We start from the raw sequence: 17,566 nt of genomic DNA, 5'->3' as shown, positions 1-17,566 counted from the left end.
AACATGTCTCATTTGCAAAACCTCACGCTGGCACGAACGTCAACTCACTCCTGTCTGTTTTTAAATATCATCGATCATGAAACGACAAACCTCGTTAATTTTTTGGTAGATTTTTTCAATGTTTTCCTCGTTTTGAAATGATGAAGGGCACCCAGAACGAGCATGATCTTCAACACTCATCTTACCACGCTTAAAGCGTCGAAACTATTAATATATATATATATATATATATATATATATATATATATATATATATATATATATATATATATATATATATATATATATATATATATGCTGTTCATGGTATCTTTCTTGAAAGCCTGTTAAAGCATTTGATAAGATTTCGTTTCCGAGTTTCCAATTAGGAAGCAAAATTTCAAACACACTCTTTGTTCCTTTGAATCTGCCATAACGATTTCGCCGGCGGCAAACGAGAACAATTGAGAAAAACAATAATACGATCAAATTTTAACTTCCTATGTAGACGCCGCTTGGTCAACTGATTTGGGAAGGTCTCTAGCAGACCCACCTAGCGGGAAAACACTCTACTATTCCTAGGAACGGAGGCGCTCATTCTATCCGGTTTCCTTTGGGTCCCTTATCGTATACACCATACATACATTAGTGATTCGAGGGAATTTCCCCCTGGAGCTACAAAATTCCCCGTCGGAGCCATATCTCCTATTATTCTCAATGTAGATTCTTAGTATTTTCGGAGGACAAGGTGTCTCAATGGTAGATCACATATCTCTGGTGCGTGGGGCTGCTGGTTCGATTCCTGTTCAAGTAAGTTTGTGGTGAACAACATCTTGACCGTGGGCTTTCTCGGGGCACTCCCGTTTCCTCCCACAGTCTTATTCCATCATCATTTACTTGCTTTAATCATCGTCTTCCTTGGCGTAAAAAACCACAATCGTGGGACATTAAAATGAAATATTTCATTTCATTTTTCATTTTCTTAGTATTTTCGTAGTATTATTTTTTTACTCAAAGTGTATTGAAATATTCCCCCGGGAGAAATCTTCTGAAATTAACACTGGCACACGTACACTCATGTCCAAAATTATTGTAGCATGTCTAAAAATATGATGTTGTAGGACTATAGTTTGATAATGAATTCGCCCGGTATTTCTTACAATGTTCGTATGTGTATAATCGGCAAAGATATGGATATGGCAAATTTCATGTCAAAAGAGCAGTAAATAAGAACAATAAAACGAAAATGAAACTTATTTTTTTGTCCATTTATTAACATTTTTGTTTTACTCACTCTAATTTTCGTATTTATAATTCTTTTTCTATGAAATTTACCCCAAATATACATTTTCTGATTATACACATAGTATCAGTATTAAAAGTACCCTGCAAAATAATTATCAAATTATATTCTTACAATGCGACAATCATTTTAGACATGAGTGTACATAGAAAAATATTTTAAATTTATTGTTTGTTTGTTTTTAAAGTCATTCCAAAGCCGTAATATACATCTCGAAATGCAATGTTTTGAAACCAGTTTTTCTCTCTCTCTAGTGTTACGAATTATCTGAAAAGTCCTAAATAATTTCAGAACTAATTCTTGCTTTACATAAATTTTATGCACAATTAAATTTAAGGCAATATTTTATTGAACACTGGTACTTCTAAAATATAATTTTAAAGGTGAAAAAATCTCTTGTGTCATTACAGGTCGCTCCCACGACAAATCGTTTGTCTTGTTCCGCCTTGGCCAGAAGGCTTCCGGAGGAGTGAAAATATTCGCTGAGACGGGGAAGTCGGATGTGCTAGATGAACAGAGTCAGGGCGAGGGAGGGATTTACGACGAATTTAACGCCCCACCTATCACACAGGGCGCCGGAAGGACCGAAGCAGAGTTCTTCGTCGACGGCAATCACTCCAGAGTAAGTACTACTCTCTATTAAATTTATTCTCTTGCAAAAGGAAGGAAAATCCTTTTAATTTCTTTTTCAGTGCTTACAAAAGATGCTCTTGGATCTTCATGCTATTCAGGGATTCTTAGCACACTTACATATGCTATGCGATTTTCGTGTAAGCTGCACTTTATTCCTCCGAAAATTAACTTTAATAAACAAAGTAATATTTATTTGTTGAACAAAAAAGAATATTGCATATAATTTGCACGGTTACTATATTAAAATATAATTAACACAATTTAAGATTCAAGATTATACAAGGTAACATTAATAAAAAGGGAAAAAAGGTAAAATTCGTACTGTTAGAGACGCGACTTTTACGAACAACATATTATATAGATATATACAGTTTTATATAAAATATTGACGACTACCGGTACATGATAGTGAAGAGTTATTAATGCATGCATAGCTATTAATGCAACTTTAAAATACATGACTGCAAAGTAGAAGAATTTCAATAGCTTTCTGCACATATCTACCTATGTACCGTTTATATATATATATTGTGTGTATGTGTCAAAGGAGAAAACGTTAATAGTTCTGATGTTGAAAGAAGTGATCATTTTAAACGGAAGAGTTTGTATGCATATTTGATTTACCGTATTTGAAGACATTTTCCTGCGAAAAAGTTATATTTAAGTTTTATTAGATGAATAAACAATTTCCGTTAGTAACTCAAGTAAATACAACGTTTTAAAGGAAAGATGTATGCTAATATTAATGTCAATAATCATACAAAATAAATACAAACAAAAAGAGGTCTGGGACACGCTTTGAACATAATTTCGTTCCTGTAATTTTTTTTAGACAAGACTTCAAAAACTTGGCTTCTTTCCAGAAAGTTAAAAAAAAAGAAAAAAACATACAACTTGTAGAAATCAAAATACATTAGTGCAAATTGAAAGTAAGTGTTGAATATACAATTATACTTTGAAAAATTTGAACAATCAACTTTTCTTTGAATATTCTTTATTTCCACTCTTAGATAATATGGCGCACGACAAAACCTTTAAAGAACTCCTTCGTGGTTATATATGGTTAGCGTACGCGTTTTTGGCGTGGGAGACCCGGGTTCGGTTCCCAGACGGAGTTAATGTAGTTCGGATTCCGCGTTAATCTGTAAGTCCACTTGTCGCATAACCTAAGTATTGAAAGGGACACTAAACACCAATCCAACTAATCAACAAATCCTTCAATAGGAACAAGAGATTAACCTTTGTTTACTGAAATCCTGTCTACGGAAAGTGTGGGCCTAATGAAGTCTTTAAGAAAGAAGTGCATTTCTTTTTATTATTATATTGGGCATCATCATGATTTATTTAGGGCTACCTTTGAATTTGTGATAAATTTTGACTCAAGAATTAAGAAATTTTCAAGTGAAATTTCAGTAAACCATTAGTTCCAAATTTATTGAGAAGTACCGGGTGGATACAAAGTTGCTTTCCTCGCCATATGAACAAATACTTATTTTGGAGAAAGCGACTTTATGTCCATCCTGTAGATGAAAACATATTCTTCAATGTTTGGAGTTTTTATTTAGTAAATATTGTATTCTATCAGTTACTCAGAAATTTTATAAGGCCCGAAGCATGAAATCTGTTACAATTCGAACATTTTTTTTAACCCGTACCAATTCATCTTATATAATCATTTCATTTCACGTTATTTTTCTGGTTGAAGCTTCGGTAAGTATGTAGGTGGGGTCCCTTAAACACCAGGACTTATGGCCCCACTATTAGAGTTGGTTGGAGATTCAGTTTCATTGAAATATTTTAAAAGTAAATTTAGATTTTTAACTGACTTGATGACCTAACAAATGTACATGTTCAACGCCGCAGAAACAAAATCAGGCAATGAATCCTTATCTTGCGTTAATTCTCATTATATGTCTCCCAATCTGTTATTAATTTTGTGAATATTGTCTCCTCATAAAACGAGAGCTCCTCCGTGGCTAAGCGGTTAGCGTACGCGCCTTTGGCGTGGGAGACCCGGGTTCGATTCCCGGCGGGAGATCATGTGGTTCGGATTCCACGTTAATCAGTAGGTCCACGTCTCATATAGCCTCGCTGCTGAAAGGGGTGCTAAACTAATATCAACTCAACTCAACTCCTCATAAAACGAATGGGTTTCCTGAGTGCGGAAGAAGAGTAGTCCTTCGTTGATTTTAGCAAATATTTACTTTAAGTACACCCCCCATTTTCTTAACATTTAAATCAAATTCATGTTTGAAACATTTGCTCTATTTTTCCTAATTACTTTTCTAAACAGCAATTAGTGAATTTTGCCGAAAATTTGACTGAGTCGAAGCTCTGTCTTTGATGGCCAATAATTCGGGAACCTAAGGTCTGTATAGAAAAATATTTCATATACTTACTAAGGAAGTAAAGGTCTACCTCCAAACAATGACGGATCTATCCCGGCGCGGGGAGCCTAACCTCCCCAGTTTTTTCAGTGACAAAAATAACTGAAGCTATTATTTATATATTTTGAAAGTTGGTAGTAAGTGTTACCTTCTATTCTTTATTGGACACTACTAGGATAACATTAATAATGTGAGTAGTGTATTTATATTCAATATTTATTTTCTTCGGCAATTTCTAACTTGAATATTAATATTTTGCTGTTAGATGTTAAATAGATATATATTTTGCCATGCAAAGAGTAATGTCTTGTGACTAATCTTTTTAGCCACCATACCTCTAAATGCCTACAACTTATTAATTGCTAATTAGTACTTTATGTCTAACTGTAATTGGTGAAAGGAATTATTTATGTTTTATTGCTAGTTCCTGTTAACGAAGTGCATAAACGGATTTCGAATTAAAATGATTTGCTTAAACCCCTGACGTCGTTAGCTTTTTAAATCTGGGGAATGGGGGTCGGATGAATCAAAATCAAAATCCTCTTTCCGACAAAAGTTATATATACAAAATAGTGTTGTTTCTTTAAATATATTTGACCAAGATCTGCGGGAGACGCGTCCCCCCGACCCCCGTCGCTAACAACGCCCATGCTTAAACCCATGATATACCTATCATAGTCTGGGTTCTGGCTGGTCCCCCAATTTTCACATTCTAGATCCGCCACTGCCTCCAAACCAAGTTTGTTCAAGATCAGATTAGTTCCATAGATAGTGTACGATATACGCTCACCTCGTTATTGAGTTTTAAAAAACATGAAGATCTAAAGAATGGAAAAACGTGCTGTCGTCTGTTGGGAAATTAGTCCATTTTTATATTTTCCTTTACTTTTTTTTTAACTCCGCAGTGATTTCTTTTGAATTAATTACTTCTGAATTAATTGACGTAAGTAGGTTCTCCATGAAATTATTTCTAGGTTTCCCTTATTACTTGATTTGACTTTTGAACTTCAGGACTTGGATTATCTGTACGTAAACTGCTTTAATTCAACTGAAAATTAATAATCAAAAGCAACTTTTCTCTGTTTGCTTTCTTTTTATCATTTTTTTTCAAAAATTGTTTTTATATACTTCCACCAATGTATATACTTCCACCAACGGAGAAGATGCCTATGTTAAAAATAAATGAAAGATGGCAGGCAGAAATGTTATTTAGAGAAAGCGGCTGGTGAAGAAAATGTCAAGATGTTATAGAAGTGTGTTGCTTTCTGTTGCTTGTAACAATATTTTTGTTAAAGCACTTGACATAAGTCAAGTCAATACAGGTATAAACAAATATACTGTAAATTTTGTCTATAATATCTCGGAGAAAAGCATTGGACATCTTTTTGTTACATCAGCGAATATGTTTGGTAAGTTGAGAAATAAATTATTCTCAAAACCGATGCGTCAGAATTTTCACGTATTATTGATATTGTTTTTCAATAACGACGTCGAGACACAGGTATTCAATTGTATCATTTGATGCAATGTTGAATTCAGACTTTTGTACAAGGGAGTGTGTTCTAGATTGCAATTGAGCAGCAGGAATCTGTCGCAACAAAACTCGCGACTTCTTATTGTCTGGTCGGCGTCATTAACTTGTTCCGCCACCAATGAATTTCAAGATGGTTTCTTTGGCATCGTTTTGTGCGCGTTTTGTGCCGATTTGTGCGCCTATTCCCACGTTTTGTGCGCCACCGGAAGTGGGTCAAAACGGGCCTCCAAATATGGCGGAACAAGTTAATGCTGTTCCGCCACCAACGAATTTTGAGGTCATTCCCATCACATCGTTTTGTGCGTGTTTTGTGCCGTTTTGTGCGCCTATTTCCACGTTTTGTGCGCCATCGGAAGTGGGTCAAAATGGGCCTCCAAGGTGGGGCAAAAGTGACCGACTTTTCCGCCACTAACGAATTTCGAGATGGTTTCTTTTGCATCGTTTTGTGCGCGTTTTGTGCCACTTTGTGCGCCTATTCCCACGTTTTGTGCGCCATCGGAAGTGGATCAAAATGGGCCTCCAAGGTGGGGCAAAAGTGACCCACTGTTCCGCCACCAATGAATTTCGAGATGGTTTCTTTTGCATCGTTTTGTGCGCGTTTTGTGCCGTTTTGTGCGCCTATTCCCACGTTTTGTGCGCCATCGGAAGTGGGTCAAAATGGGCTTCCAAGGTGGGGCAAAAGTGACCCACTGTTCCACCACTAACGAATTTCGATATGGTTTCTTTTGCATCGTTTTGTGCGCGTTTTGTGCCGTTTTGTGCGCCTATTCCCACGTTTTGTGCACCATCGGAAGTGTGTCAAAATGGGCTTCCAAGGTGGGGCAAAAGTGACACACTGTTCCGCCACCAATGAATTTCGAGATGGTTTCTTTTCATCGTTTTGTGCCGTTTTGTGCGCCTATTCCCATGTTTTGTGCGCCATCGGAAGTGGGTCAAAATGGGCCTCCAAGGTGGGGCAAAAGTGACCCACTGTTCCGCCACCAATGAATTTCGAGATGGTTTCTTTTGCATCGTTTTGTGCGCGTTTTGTGCCGTTTTGTGCGCCTATTCCCACGTTTTGTGCGCCATCGGAAGTGGGTCAAAATGGGCCTCCAAGGTGGGGCAAAAGTGACCCACTGTTCCGCCACTAACGAATTTCGAGATGGTTTCTTTTGCATTGTTTTGTGCCGTTTTGTGCGCCTATTCCCACGTTTTGTGCGCCACCGGAAGTGGGTCAAAACGGGCCTCCAAGGTGGGGCAAAAGTGACCCACTGTTCCGCCACTAACGAATTTCGAGATGGATTCTTTAGCATCGTTTTGTGCCGTTTTGTGCGCTTATTCCCACGTTTTGTGCGCCATCGGAAGTGGGTCAAAATGGGCCTCCAAGGTGGGGCAAAAGTGACCCACTGTTCCGCCACCAATGAATTTCGAGATGGTTTTTTTGCATCGTTCTGTGCGCGTTTTGTGCCGTTTTGTGCGCCTATTCCCACGTTTTGTGCGCCATCGGAAGCGGGTCAAAATGGGCCTCCAAGGTGGGGCAAAAGTGACCCACTGTTCCGCCACCAATCAATTTCGAGATGGTTTCTTTTGCATCGTTTTGTGCGCGTTTTGTGCCGTTTTGTGCGCCTATTCCCACGTTTTGTGCGCCATCGGAAGTGGGTCAAAATGGGCTTCCAAGGTGGGGCAAAAGTGACCCACTGTTCCGCCACCAATCAATTTCGAGATGGTTTCTTTTGCATCGTTTTGTGCGCGTTTTGTGCCGTTTTGTGCGCCTATTCCCATGTTTTGTGCGCCATCGGAAGTGGGTCAAAATGGGCCTCCAAGGTGGGGCAAATGTGACCCACTGTTCCGCCACCAATGAATTTCGAGATGGTTACTTTTGCATCGTTTTGTGCGCGTTTTGTGCCGTTTTGTTCGCCTATTCCCACGTTTTGTGCGCCATCGGAAGTGGGTCAAAATGGGCCTCCAAGGTGGGGCAAAAGTGACCCACTGTTCCGCCACTAAGGAATTTCGAGATGGTTTCTTTTGCATCGTTTTGTGCCGTTTTCTGCGCCTATTCCCACGTTTTGTGCGCCATCGGAACTGGGTCAAAATGGGCCTCCAAGGTGGGGCAAAAGTGACCCACTGTTCCGCCACCAATGAATTTCGAGATGGTTTCTTTTGCATCGTTCTGTGCGTGTTTTGTGCCGTTTTGTGCGCCTATTCCCACGTTTTGTGCGCCATCGGAAGTGGGTCAAAATGGGCCTCCAAGGTGAGGCAAAAGTGACCCACTGTTCCGCCAACAATGAATTTCGAGATGGTTTCTTTTGCATCGTTTTGTGCCGTTTTGTGCGCCTATTCCCACGTTTTGTGCGCCACCGGAAGTGGGTCAAAACGGGCCTCCAAGGTGGGGCAAAAGTGACCCACTGTTCCGCCACTAACGAATTTCGAGATGGTTTCTTTAGCATCGTTTTGTGCCGTTTTGTGCGCCTATTCCGACGTTTTGTGCGCCATCGGAAGTGGGTCAAAATGGGCCTCCAAGGTGGGGCAAAAGTGACCCACTGTTCCGCCACCAATGAATTTCGAGATGGTTTCTTTTGCATCGTTCTGTGCGCGTTTTGTGCCGTTTTGTGCGCCTATTCCCACGTTTTGTGCGCCATCGGAAGCGGGTCAAAATGGGCCTCCAAGGTGGGGCAAAAGTGACCCACTGTTCCGCCACCAATCAATTTCGAGATGGTTTCTTTTGCATCGTTTTGTGCGCGTTTTGTGCCGTTTTGTGCGCCTATTCCCACGTTTTGTGCGCCATCGGAAGTGGGTCAAAATGGGCTTCCAAGGTGGGGCAAAAGTGACCCACTGTTCCGCCACCAATCAATTTCGAGATGGTTTCTTTTGCATCGTTTTGTGCGCGTTTTGTGCCGTTTTGTGCGCCTATTCCCATGTTTTGTGCGCCATCGGAAGTGGGTCAAAATGGGCCTCCAAGGTGGGGCAAATGTGACCCACTGTTCCGCCACCAATGAATTTCGAGATGGTTACTTTTGCATCGTTTTGTGCGCGTTTTGTGCCGTTTTGTGCGCCTAGTCCCACGTTTTGTGCGCCATCGGAAGTGGGTCAAAATGGGCCTCCAAGGTGGGGCAAAAGTGACCCACTGTTCCGCCACTAAGGAATTTCGAGATGGTTTCTTTTGCATCGTTTTGTGCCGTTTTCTGCGCCTATTCCCACGTTTTGTGCGCCATCGGAAGTGGGTCAAAATGGGCTTCCAAGGTGGGGCAAAAGTGACCCACTGTTCCGCCACCAATGAATTTCGAGATGGTTTCTTTTGCATCGTTTTGTGCGCGTTTTGTGCCGTTTTGTTCGCCTATTCCCACGTTTTGTGCGCCATTGGAAGTGGGTCAAAATGGGCCTCCTAGGTGGGGCAAAAGTGACCCACTGTTCCGCCAACAATGAATTTCGAGATGGTTTCTTCTGCTTCGTTTTGTGCGCGTTTTGTGCCGTTTTGTGCGCCTATTCACAAGTTTTGTGCGCCACCGGAAGTGGGTCAAAACGGGCCTCCAAATATGGTGGAACAAGATAATGTTGTTCCGCCACCAACGAATTTTGAGGTCATTCCCATCACATCGTTTTGTGCGTGTTTCGTGCCGGTTAGTGCGCCTATTTCCACGTTTTGTGCGCCATCAGGAGTGGGTCAAAATGGGCCTCCAAGGTGGGGCAAAAGTGACCCACTGTTCCGCCACTAACGAATTTCGAGATGGTTTCTTTTGCATCGTTTTGTGCGCGTTTTGTGCCGTTTTGTGCGCCTATTTCCACGTCTTGTGCGCCATCGGAAGTGGGTCAAAATGAGCCTCCAAGGTGGGGCAAAAGTGACCCACTGTTCCGCCACCAATGAATTTTGACATGGTTTCTTTTGCATCGTTTTGTGCGCGTTTTGTGCCGTTTTGTGCGCCTATTTCCACGTTTTGTGCGCCGCCGGAAGTGGGTCAAAATGGGCCTCCAATGTGGGGCAAAAGTGACCCACTGTTCCGCCACCAATGAATTTCGAGATGGTTTCTTTTGCATCGTTTTGTGCGCGTTTTGTGCCGTTTTGTGCGCCTATTCCCACGTTTTGTGCGCCATCGGAAGTGGGTCAAAACGGGCCTCCAAGGTGGAGCAAAAGTGACCCACTGTTCCGCCACCAATGAATTTCGAGATGGTTTCTTTTGCATCGTTTTGTGCGCGTTTTGTGCCGTTTTGTATGCCTATTCTTACGTTTTGTGCGCCATCGGAAGTGGGTCAAAATGGGCCTCCAAGGTGGGGCAAAAGTGACCCACTGTTCCGCCACTAACGAATTTCGAGATGGTTTCTTTTGCATCGTTTTGTGCGCGTTTTGTGCCGTTTTGTGCGCCTATTCCCACGTTTTGTGCGCCATCGGAAGTGGGTCAAAATGGGCTTCCAAGGTGGGGCAAAAGTGACCCACTGTTCCGCCACCAATGAATTTCGAGATGGTTTCTTTTGCATCGTTTTGTGCCGTTTTGTGCGCCTATTCCCATGTTTTGTGCGCCATCGGAAGTGGGTCAAAATGGGCCTCCAAGGTGGGGCAAAAGTGACCCACTGTTCCGCCACTAACGAATTTCGAGATGGTTTCTTTTGCATCGTTTTGTGCGCGTTTTGTGCCATTTTCTGCGCCTATTCCCACGTTTTGTGCGCCATCGGAAGTGAGTCAAAATGGGCTTCCAAGGTGGGGCAAAAGTGACCCACTGTTCCACCACCAATGAATTTCGAGATGGTTTCTTTTGCATCGTTTTGTGCGCGTTTTGTGCCGTTTTGTGCGCCTATTCCCACGTTTTGTGCGCCATCGGAAGTGGGTCAAAATGGGCCTCCAAAGTGGGGCAAAAGTGACCCACTGTTCCGCCACTAAGGAATTTCGAGATGGTTTCTTTTGCATCGTTTTGTGCCGTTTTCTGCGCCTATTCCCACGTTTTGTGCGCCATCGGAAGTGGGTCAAAATGGGCTTCCAAGGTGGGGCAAAAGTGACCCACTGTTCCGCCACCAATGAATTTCGAGATGGTTTCTTTTGCATCGTTTTGTGCGCGTTTTGTGCCGTTTTGTTCGCCTATTCCCACGTTTTGTGCGCCATTGGAAGTGGGTCAAAATGGGCCTCCTAGGTGGGTCAAAAGTGACCCACTGTTCCGCCAACAATGAATTTCGAGATGGTTTCTTCTGCTTCGTTTTGTGCGCGTTTTGTGCCGTTTTGTGCGCCTATTCACAAGTTTTGTGCGCCACCGGAAGTGGGTCAAAACGGGCCTCCAAATATGGTGGAACAAGATAATGTTGTTCCGCCACCAACGAATTTTGAGGTCATTCCCATCACATCGTTTTGTGCGTGTTTCGTGCCGGTTAGTGCGCCTATTTCCACGTTTTGTGCGCCATCAGGAGTGGGTCAAAATGGGCCTCCAAGGTGGGGCAAAAGTGACCCACTGTTCCGCCACTAACGAATTTCGAGATGGTTTCTTTTGCATCGTTTTGTGCGCGTTTTGTGCCGTTTTGTGCGCCTATTTCCACGTCTTGTGCGCCATCGGAAGTGGGTCAAAATGAGCCTCCAAGGTGGGGCAAAAGTGACCCACTGTTCCGCCACCAATGAATTTTGACATGGTTTCTTTTGCATCGTTTTGTGAGCGTTTTGTGCCGTTTTGTGCGCCTATTTCCACGTTTTGTGCGCCGCCGGAAGTGGGTCAAAATGGGCCTCCAATGTGGGGCAAAAGTGACCCACTGTTCCGCCACCAATGAATTTCGAGATGGTTTCTTTTGCATCGTTTTGTGCGCGTTTTGTGCCGTTTTGTGCGCCTATTCCCACGTTTTCTGCGCCATCGGAAGTGGGTCAAAACGGGCCTCCAAGGTGGAGCAAAAGTGACCCACTGTTCCGCCACCAATGAATTTCGAGATGGTTTCTTTTGCATCGTTTTGTGCGCGTTTTGTGCCGTTTTGTATGCCTATTCTTACGTTTTGTGCGCCATCGGAAGTGGGTCAAAATGGGCCTCCAAGGTGGGGCAAAAGTGACCCACTGTTCCGCCACTAACGAATTTCGAGATGGTTTCTTTTGCATCGTTTTGTGCGCGTTTTGTGCCGTTTTGTGCGCCTATTCCCACGTTTTGTGCGCCATCGGAAGTGGGTCAAAATGGGCTTCCAAGGTGGGGCAAAAGTGACCCACTGTTCCGCCACCAATGAATTTCGAGATGGTTTCTTTTGCATCGTTTTGTGCCGTTTTGTGCGCCTATTCCCATGTTTTGTGCGCCATCGGAAGTGGGTCAAAATGGGCCTCCAAGGTGGGGCAAAAGTGACCCACTGTTCCGCCACTAACGAATTTCGAGATGGTTTCTTTTGCATCGTTTTGTGCGCGTTTTGTGCCATTTTCTGCGCCTATTCCCACGTTTTGTGCGCCATCGGAAGTGAGTCAAAATGGGCTTCCAAGGTGGGGCAAAAGTGACCCACTGTTCCACCACCAATGAATTTCGAGATGGTTTCTTTTGCATCGTTTTGTGCGCGTTTTGTGCCGTTTTGTGCGCCTATTCCCACGTTTTGTGCGCCATCGGAAGTGGGTCAAAATGGGCCTCCAAAGTGGGGCAAAAGTGACCCACTGTTCCGCCACCAATGAATATCGAGATGGTTTCTTTTGCATCGTTTTGTGCGCGTTTTGTGCCGTTTTGTGCGCCTATTCCCACGTTTTGTGCGCCACCGGAAGTGGGTCAAAACGGGCCTCCAAATATGGCGGAACAAGTTAATGCTGTTCCGCCACCAACGAATTTTGAGGTCATTCCCATCACATCGTTTTGTGCGTGTTTTGTGCCGTTTTGTGCGCCTATTTTTACGTTTTGTGCGCCATCGGAAGTGAGTCAAAATGGGCTTCCAAGGTGGGGCAAAAGTGACCCACTGTTCCACCACCAATGAATTTCGAGATGGTTTCTTTTGCATCGTTTTGTGCGCGTTTTGTGCCGTTTTGTTCGCCTATTCCCACGTTTTGTGCGCCATCGGAAGTGGGTCAAAATGGGCCTCCAAGGTGGGGCAAAAGTGACCCACTGTTCCGCCACTAAGGAATTTCGAGATGGTTTCTTTTGCATCGTTTTGTGCCGTTTTCTGCGCCTATTCCCACGTTTTGTGCGCCATCGGAACTGGGTCAAAATGGGCCTCCAAGGTGGGGCAAAAGTGACCCACTGTTCCGCCACCAATGAATTTCGAGATGGTTTCTTTTGCATCGTTCTGTGCGTGTTTTGTGCCGTTTTGTGCGCCTATTCCCACGTTTTGTGCGCCATCGGAAGTGGGTCAAAATGGGCCTCCAAGGTGAGGCAAAAGTGACCCACTGTTCCGCCAACAATGAATTTCGAGATGGTTTCTTTTGCATCGTTTTGTGCCGTTTTGTGCGCCTATTCCCACGTTTTGTGCGCCACCGGAAGTGGGTCAAAACGGGCCTCCAAGGTGGGGCAAAAGTGACCCACTGTTCCGCCACTAACGAATTTCGAGATGGTTTCTTTAGCATCGTTTTGTGCCGTTTTGTGCGCCTATTCCGACGTTTTGTGCGCCATCGGAAGTGGGTCAAAATGGGCCTCCAAGGTGGGGCAAAAGTGACCCACTGTTCCGCCACCAATGAATTTCGAGATGGTTTCTTTTGCATCGTTCTGTGCGCGTTTTGTGCCGTTTTGTGCGCCTATTCCCACGTTTTGTGCGCCATCGGAAGCGGGTCAAAATGGGCCTCCAAGGTGGGGCAAAAGTGACCCACTGTTCCGCCACCAATCAATTTCGAGATGGTTTCTTTTGCATCGTTTTGTGCGCGTTTTGTGCCGTTTTGTGCGCCTATTCCCACGTTTTGTGCGCCATCGGAAGTGGGTCAAAATGGGCTTCCAAGGTGGGGCAAAAGTGACCCACTGTTCCGCCACCAATCAATTTCGAGATGGTTTCTTTTGCATCGTTTTGTGCGCGTTTTGTGCCGTTTTGTGCGCCTATTCCCATGTTTTGTGCGCCATCGGAAGTGGGTCAAAATGGGCCTCCAAGGTGGGGCAAATGTGACCCACTGTTCCGCCACCAATGAATTTCGAGATGGTTACTTTTGCATCGTTTTGTGCGCGTTTTGTGCCGTTTTGTGCGCCTAGTCCCACGTTTTGTGCGCCATCGGAAGTGGGTCAAAATGGGCCTCCAAGGTGGGGCAAAAGTGACCCACTGTTCCGCCACTAAGGAATTTCGAGATGGTTTCTTTTGCATCGTTTTGTGCCGTTTTCTGCGCCTATTCCCACGTTTTGTGCGCCATCGGAAGTGGGTCAAAATGGGCTTCCAAGGTGGGGCAAAAGTGACCCACTGTTCCGCCACCAATGAATTTCGAGATGGTTTCTTTTGCATCGTTTTGTGCGCGTTTTGTGCCGTTTTGTTCGCCTATTCCCACGTTTTGTGCGCCATTGGAAGTGGGTCAAAATGGGCCTCCTAGGTGGGGCAAAAGTGACCCACTGTTCCGCCAACAATGAATTTCGAGATGGTTTCTTCTGCTTCGTTTTGTGCGCGTTTTGTGCCGTTTTGTGCGCCTATTCACAAGTTTTGTGCGCCACCGGAAGTGGGTCAAAACGGGCCTCCAAATATGGTGGAACAAGATAATGTTGTTCCGCCACCAACGAATTTTGAGGTCATTCCCATCACATCGTTTTGTGCGTGTTTCGTGCCGGTTAGTGCGCCTATTTCCACGTTTTGTGCGCCATCAGGAGTGGGTCAAAATGGGCCTCCAAGGTGGGGCAAAAGTGACCCACTGTTCCGCCACTAACGAATTTCGAGATGGTTTCTTTTGCATCGTTTTGTGCGCGTTTTGTGCCGTTTTGTGCGCCTATTTCCACGTCTTGTGCGCCATCGGAAGTGGGTCAAAATGAGCCTCCAAGGTGGGGCAAAAGTGACCCACTGTTCCGCCACCAATGAATTTTGACATGGTTTCTTTTGCATCGTTTTGTGCGCGTTTTGTGCCGTTTTGTGCGCCTATTTCCACGTTTTGTGCGCCGCCGGAAGTGGGTCAAAATGGGCCTCCAATGTGGGGCAAAAGTGACCCACTGTTCCGCCACCAATGAATTTCGAGATGGTTTCTTTTGCATCGTTTTGTGCGCGTTTTGTGCCGTTTTGTGCGCCTATTCCCACGTTTTGTGCGCCATCGGAAGTGGGTCAAAACGGGCCTCCAAGGTGGAGCAAAAGTGACCCACTGTTCCGCCACCAATGAATTTCGAGATGGTTTCTTTTGCATCGTTTTGTGCGCGTTTTGTGCCGTTTTGTATGCCTATTCTTACGTTTTGTGCGCCATCGGAAGTGGGTCAAAATGGGCCTCCAAGGTGGGGCAAAAGTGACCCACTGTTCCGCCACTAACGAATTTCGAGATGGTTTCTTTTGCATCGTTTTGTGCGCGTTTTGTGCCGTTTTGTGCGCCTATTCCCACGTTTTGTGCGCCATCGGAAGTGGGTCAAAATGGGCTTCCAAGGTGGGGCAAAAGTGACCCACTGTTCCGCCACCAATGAATTTCGAGATGGTTTCTTTTGCATCGTTTTGTGCCGTTTTGTGCGCCTATTCCCATGTTTTGTGCGCCATCGGAAGTGGGTCAAAATGGGCCTCCAAGGTGGGGCAAAAGTGACCCACTGTTCCGCCACTAACGAATTTCGAGATGGTTTCTTTTGCATCGTTTTGTGCGCGTTTTGTGCCATTTTCTGCGCCTATTCCCACGTTTTGTGCGCCATCGGAAGTGAGTCAAAATGGGCTTCCAAGGTGGGGCAAAAGTGACCCACTGTTCCACCACCAATGAATTTCGAGATGGTTTCTTTTGCATCGTTTTGTGCGCGTTTTGTGCCGTTTTGTGCGCCTATTCCCACGTTTTGTGCGCCATCGGAAGTGGGTCAAAATGGGCCTCCAAAGTGGGGCAAAAGTGACCCACTGTTCCGCCACTAAGGAATTTCGAGATGGTTTCTTTTGCATCGTTTTGTGCCGTTTTCTGCGCCTATTCCCACGTTTTGTGCGCCATCGGAAGTGGGTCAAAATGGGCTTCCAAGGTGGGGCAAAAGTGACCCACTGTTCCGCCACCAATGAATTTCGAGATGGTTTCTTTTGCATCGTTTTGTGCGCGTTTTGTGCCGTTTTGTTCGCCTATTCCCACGTTTTGTGCGCCATTGGAAGTGGGTCAAAATGGGCCTCCTAGGTGGGTCAAAAGTGACCCACTGTTCCGCCAACAATGAATTTCGAGATGGTTTCTTCTGCTTCGTTTTGTGCGCGTTTTGTGCCGTTTTGTGCGCCTATTCACAAGTTTTGTGCGCCACCGGAAGTGGGTCAAAACGGGCCTCCAAATATGGTGGAACAAGATAATGTTGTTCCGCCACCAACGAATTTTGAGGTCATTCCCATCACATCGTTTTGTGCGTGTTTCGTGCCGGTTAGTGCGCCTATTTCCACGTTTTGTGCGCCATCAGGAGTGGGTCAAAATGGGCCTCCAAGGTGGGGCAAAAGTGACCCACTGTTCCGCCACTAACGAATTTCGAGATGGTTTCTTTTGCATCGTTTTGTGCGCGTTTTGTGCCGTTTTGTGCGCCTATTTCCACGTCTTGTGCGCCATCGGAAGTGGGTCAAAATGAGCCTCCAAGGTGGGGCAAAAGTGACCCACTGTTCCGCCACCAATGAATTTTGACATGGTTTCTTTTGCATCGTTTTGTGCGCGTTTTGTGCCGTTTTGTGCGCCTATTTCCACGTTTTGTGCGCCGCCGGAAGTGGGTCAAAATGGGCCTCCAATGTGGGGCAAAAGTGACCCACTGTTCCGCCACCAATGAATTTCGAGATGGTTTCTTTTGCATCGTTTTGTGCGCGTTTTGTGCCGTTTTGTGCGCCTATTCCCACGTTTTCTGCGCCATCGGAAGTGGGTCAAAACGGGCCTCCAAGGTGGAGCAAAAGTGACCCACTGTTCCGCCACCAATGAATTTCGAGATGGTTTCTTTTGCATCGTTTTGTGCGCGTTTTGTGCCGTTTTGTATGCCTATTCTTACGTTTTGTGCGCCATCGGAAGTGGGTCAAAATGGGCCTCCAAGGTGGGGCAAAAGTGACCCACTGTTCCGCCACTAACGAATTTCGAGATGGTTTCTTTTGCATCGTTTTGTGCGCGTTTTGTGCCGTTTTGTGCGCCTATTCCCACGTTTTGTGCGCCATCGGAAGTGGGTCAAAATGGGCTTCCAAGGTGGGGCAAAAGTGACCCACTGTTCCGCCACCAATGAATTTCGAGATGGTTTCTTTTGCATCGTTTTGTGCCGTTTTGTGCGCCTATTCCCATGTTTTGTGCGCCATCGGAAGTGGGTCAAAATGGGCCTCCAAGGTGGGGCAAAAGTGACCCACTGTTCCGCCACTAACGAATTTCGAGATGGTTTCTTTTGCATCGTTTTGTGCGCGTTTTGTGCCATTTTCTGCGCCTATTCCCACGTTTTGTGCGCCATCGGAAGTGAGTCAAAATGGGCTTCCAAGGTGGGGCAAAAGTGACCCACTGTTCCACCACCAATGAATTTCGAGATGGTTTCTTTTGCATCGTTTTGTGCGCGTTTTGTGCCGTTTTGTGCGCCTATTCCCACGTTTTGTGCGCCATCGGAAGTGGGTCAAAATGGGCCTCCAAAGTGGGGCAAAAGTGACCCACTGTTCCGCCACCAATGAATATCGAGATGGTTTCTTTTGCATCGTTTTGTGCGCGTTTTGTGCCGTTTTGTGCGCCTATTCCCACGTTTTGTGCGCCACCGGAAGTGGGTCAAAACGGGCCTCCAAATA

At 44.9% G+C, this 17,566-nt stretch overlaps 1 protein-coding gene across 1 annotated transcript in view; it reads left to right on the top strand.

Moving 5' to 3' along the window:
- mspo (M-spondin) overlaps positions 1–17,566 on the top strand; it is a 488,714-nt gene that overhangs the window by 377,154 nt on the left and 93,994 nt on the right. Inside the window, exon 2 of the mRNA XM_081763166.1 lies at positions 1,693–1,904. Within this exon, the coding sequence (XP_081619292.1) occupies positions 1,693–1,904 (212 nt within the window). The remainder of the gene's footprint in view (positions 1–1,692; positions 1,905–17,566) is intronic.

Source organism: Thermobia domestica, chromosome 1, assembly GCF_964235325.1.
Source record: "Thermobia domestica chromosome 1, izTheDome1.hap1.1, whole genome shotgun sequence".
NCBI lineage: Eukaryota > Metazoa > Arthropoda > Insecta > Zygentoma > Lepismatidae > Thermobia > Thermobia domestica.
The sequence above is the reverse complement of the archived record's forward strand: the minus strand, read 5'-3'. Positions and strand labels throughout refer to the sequence as shown.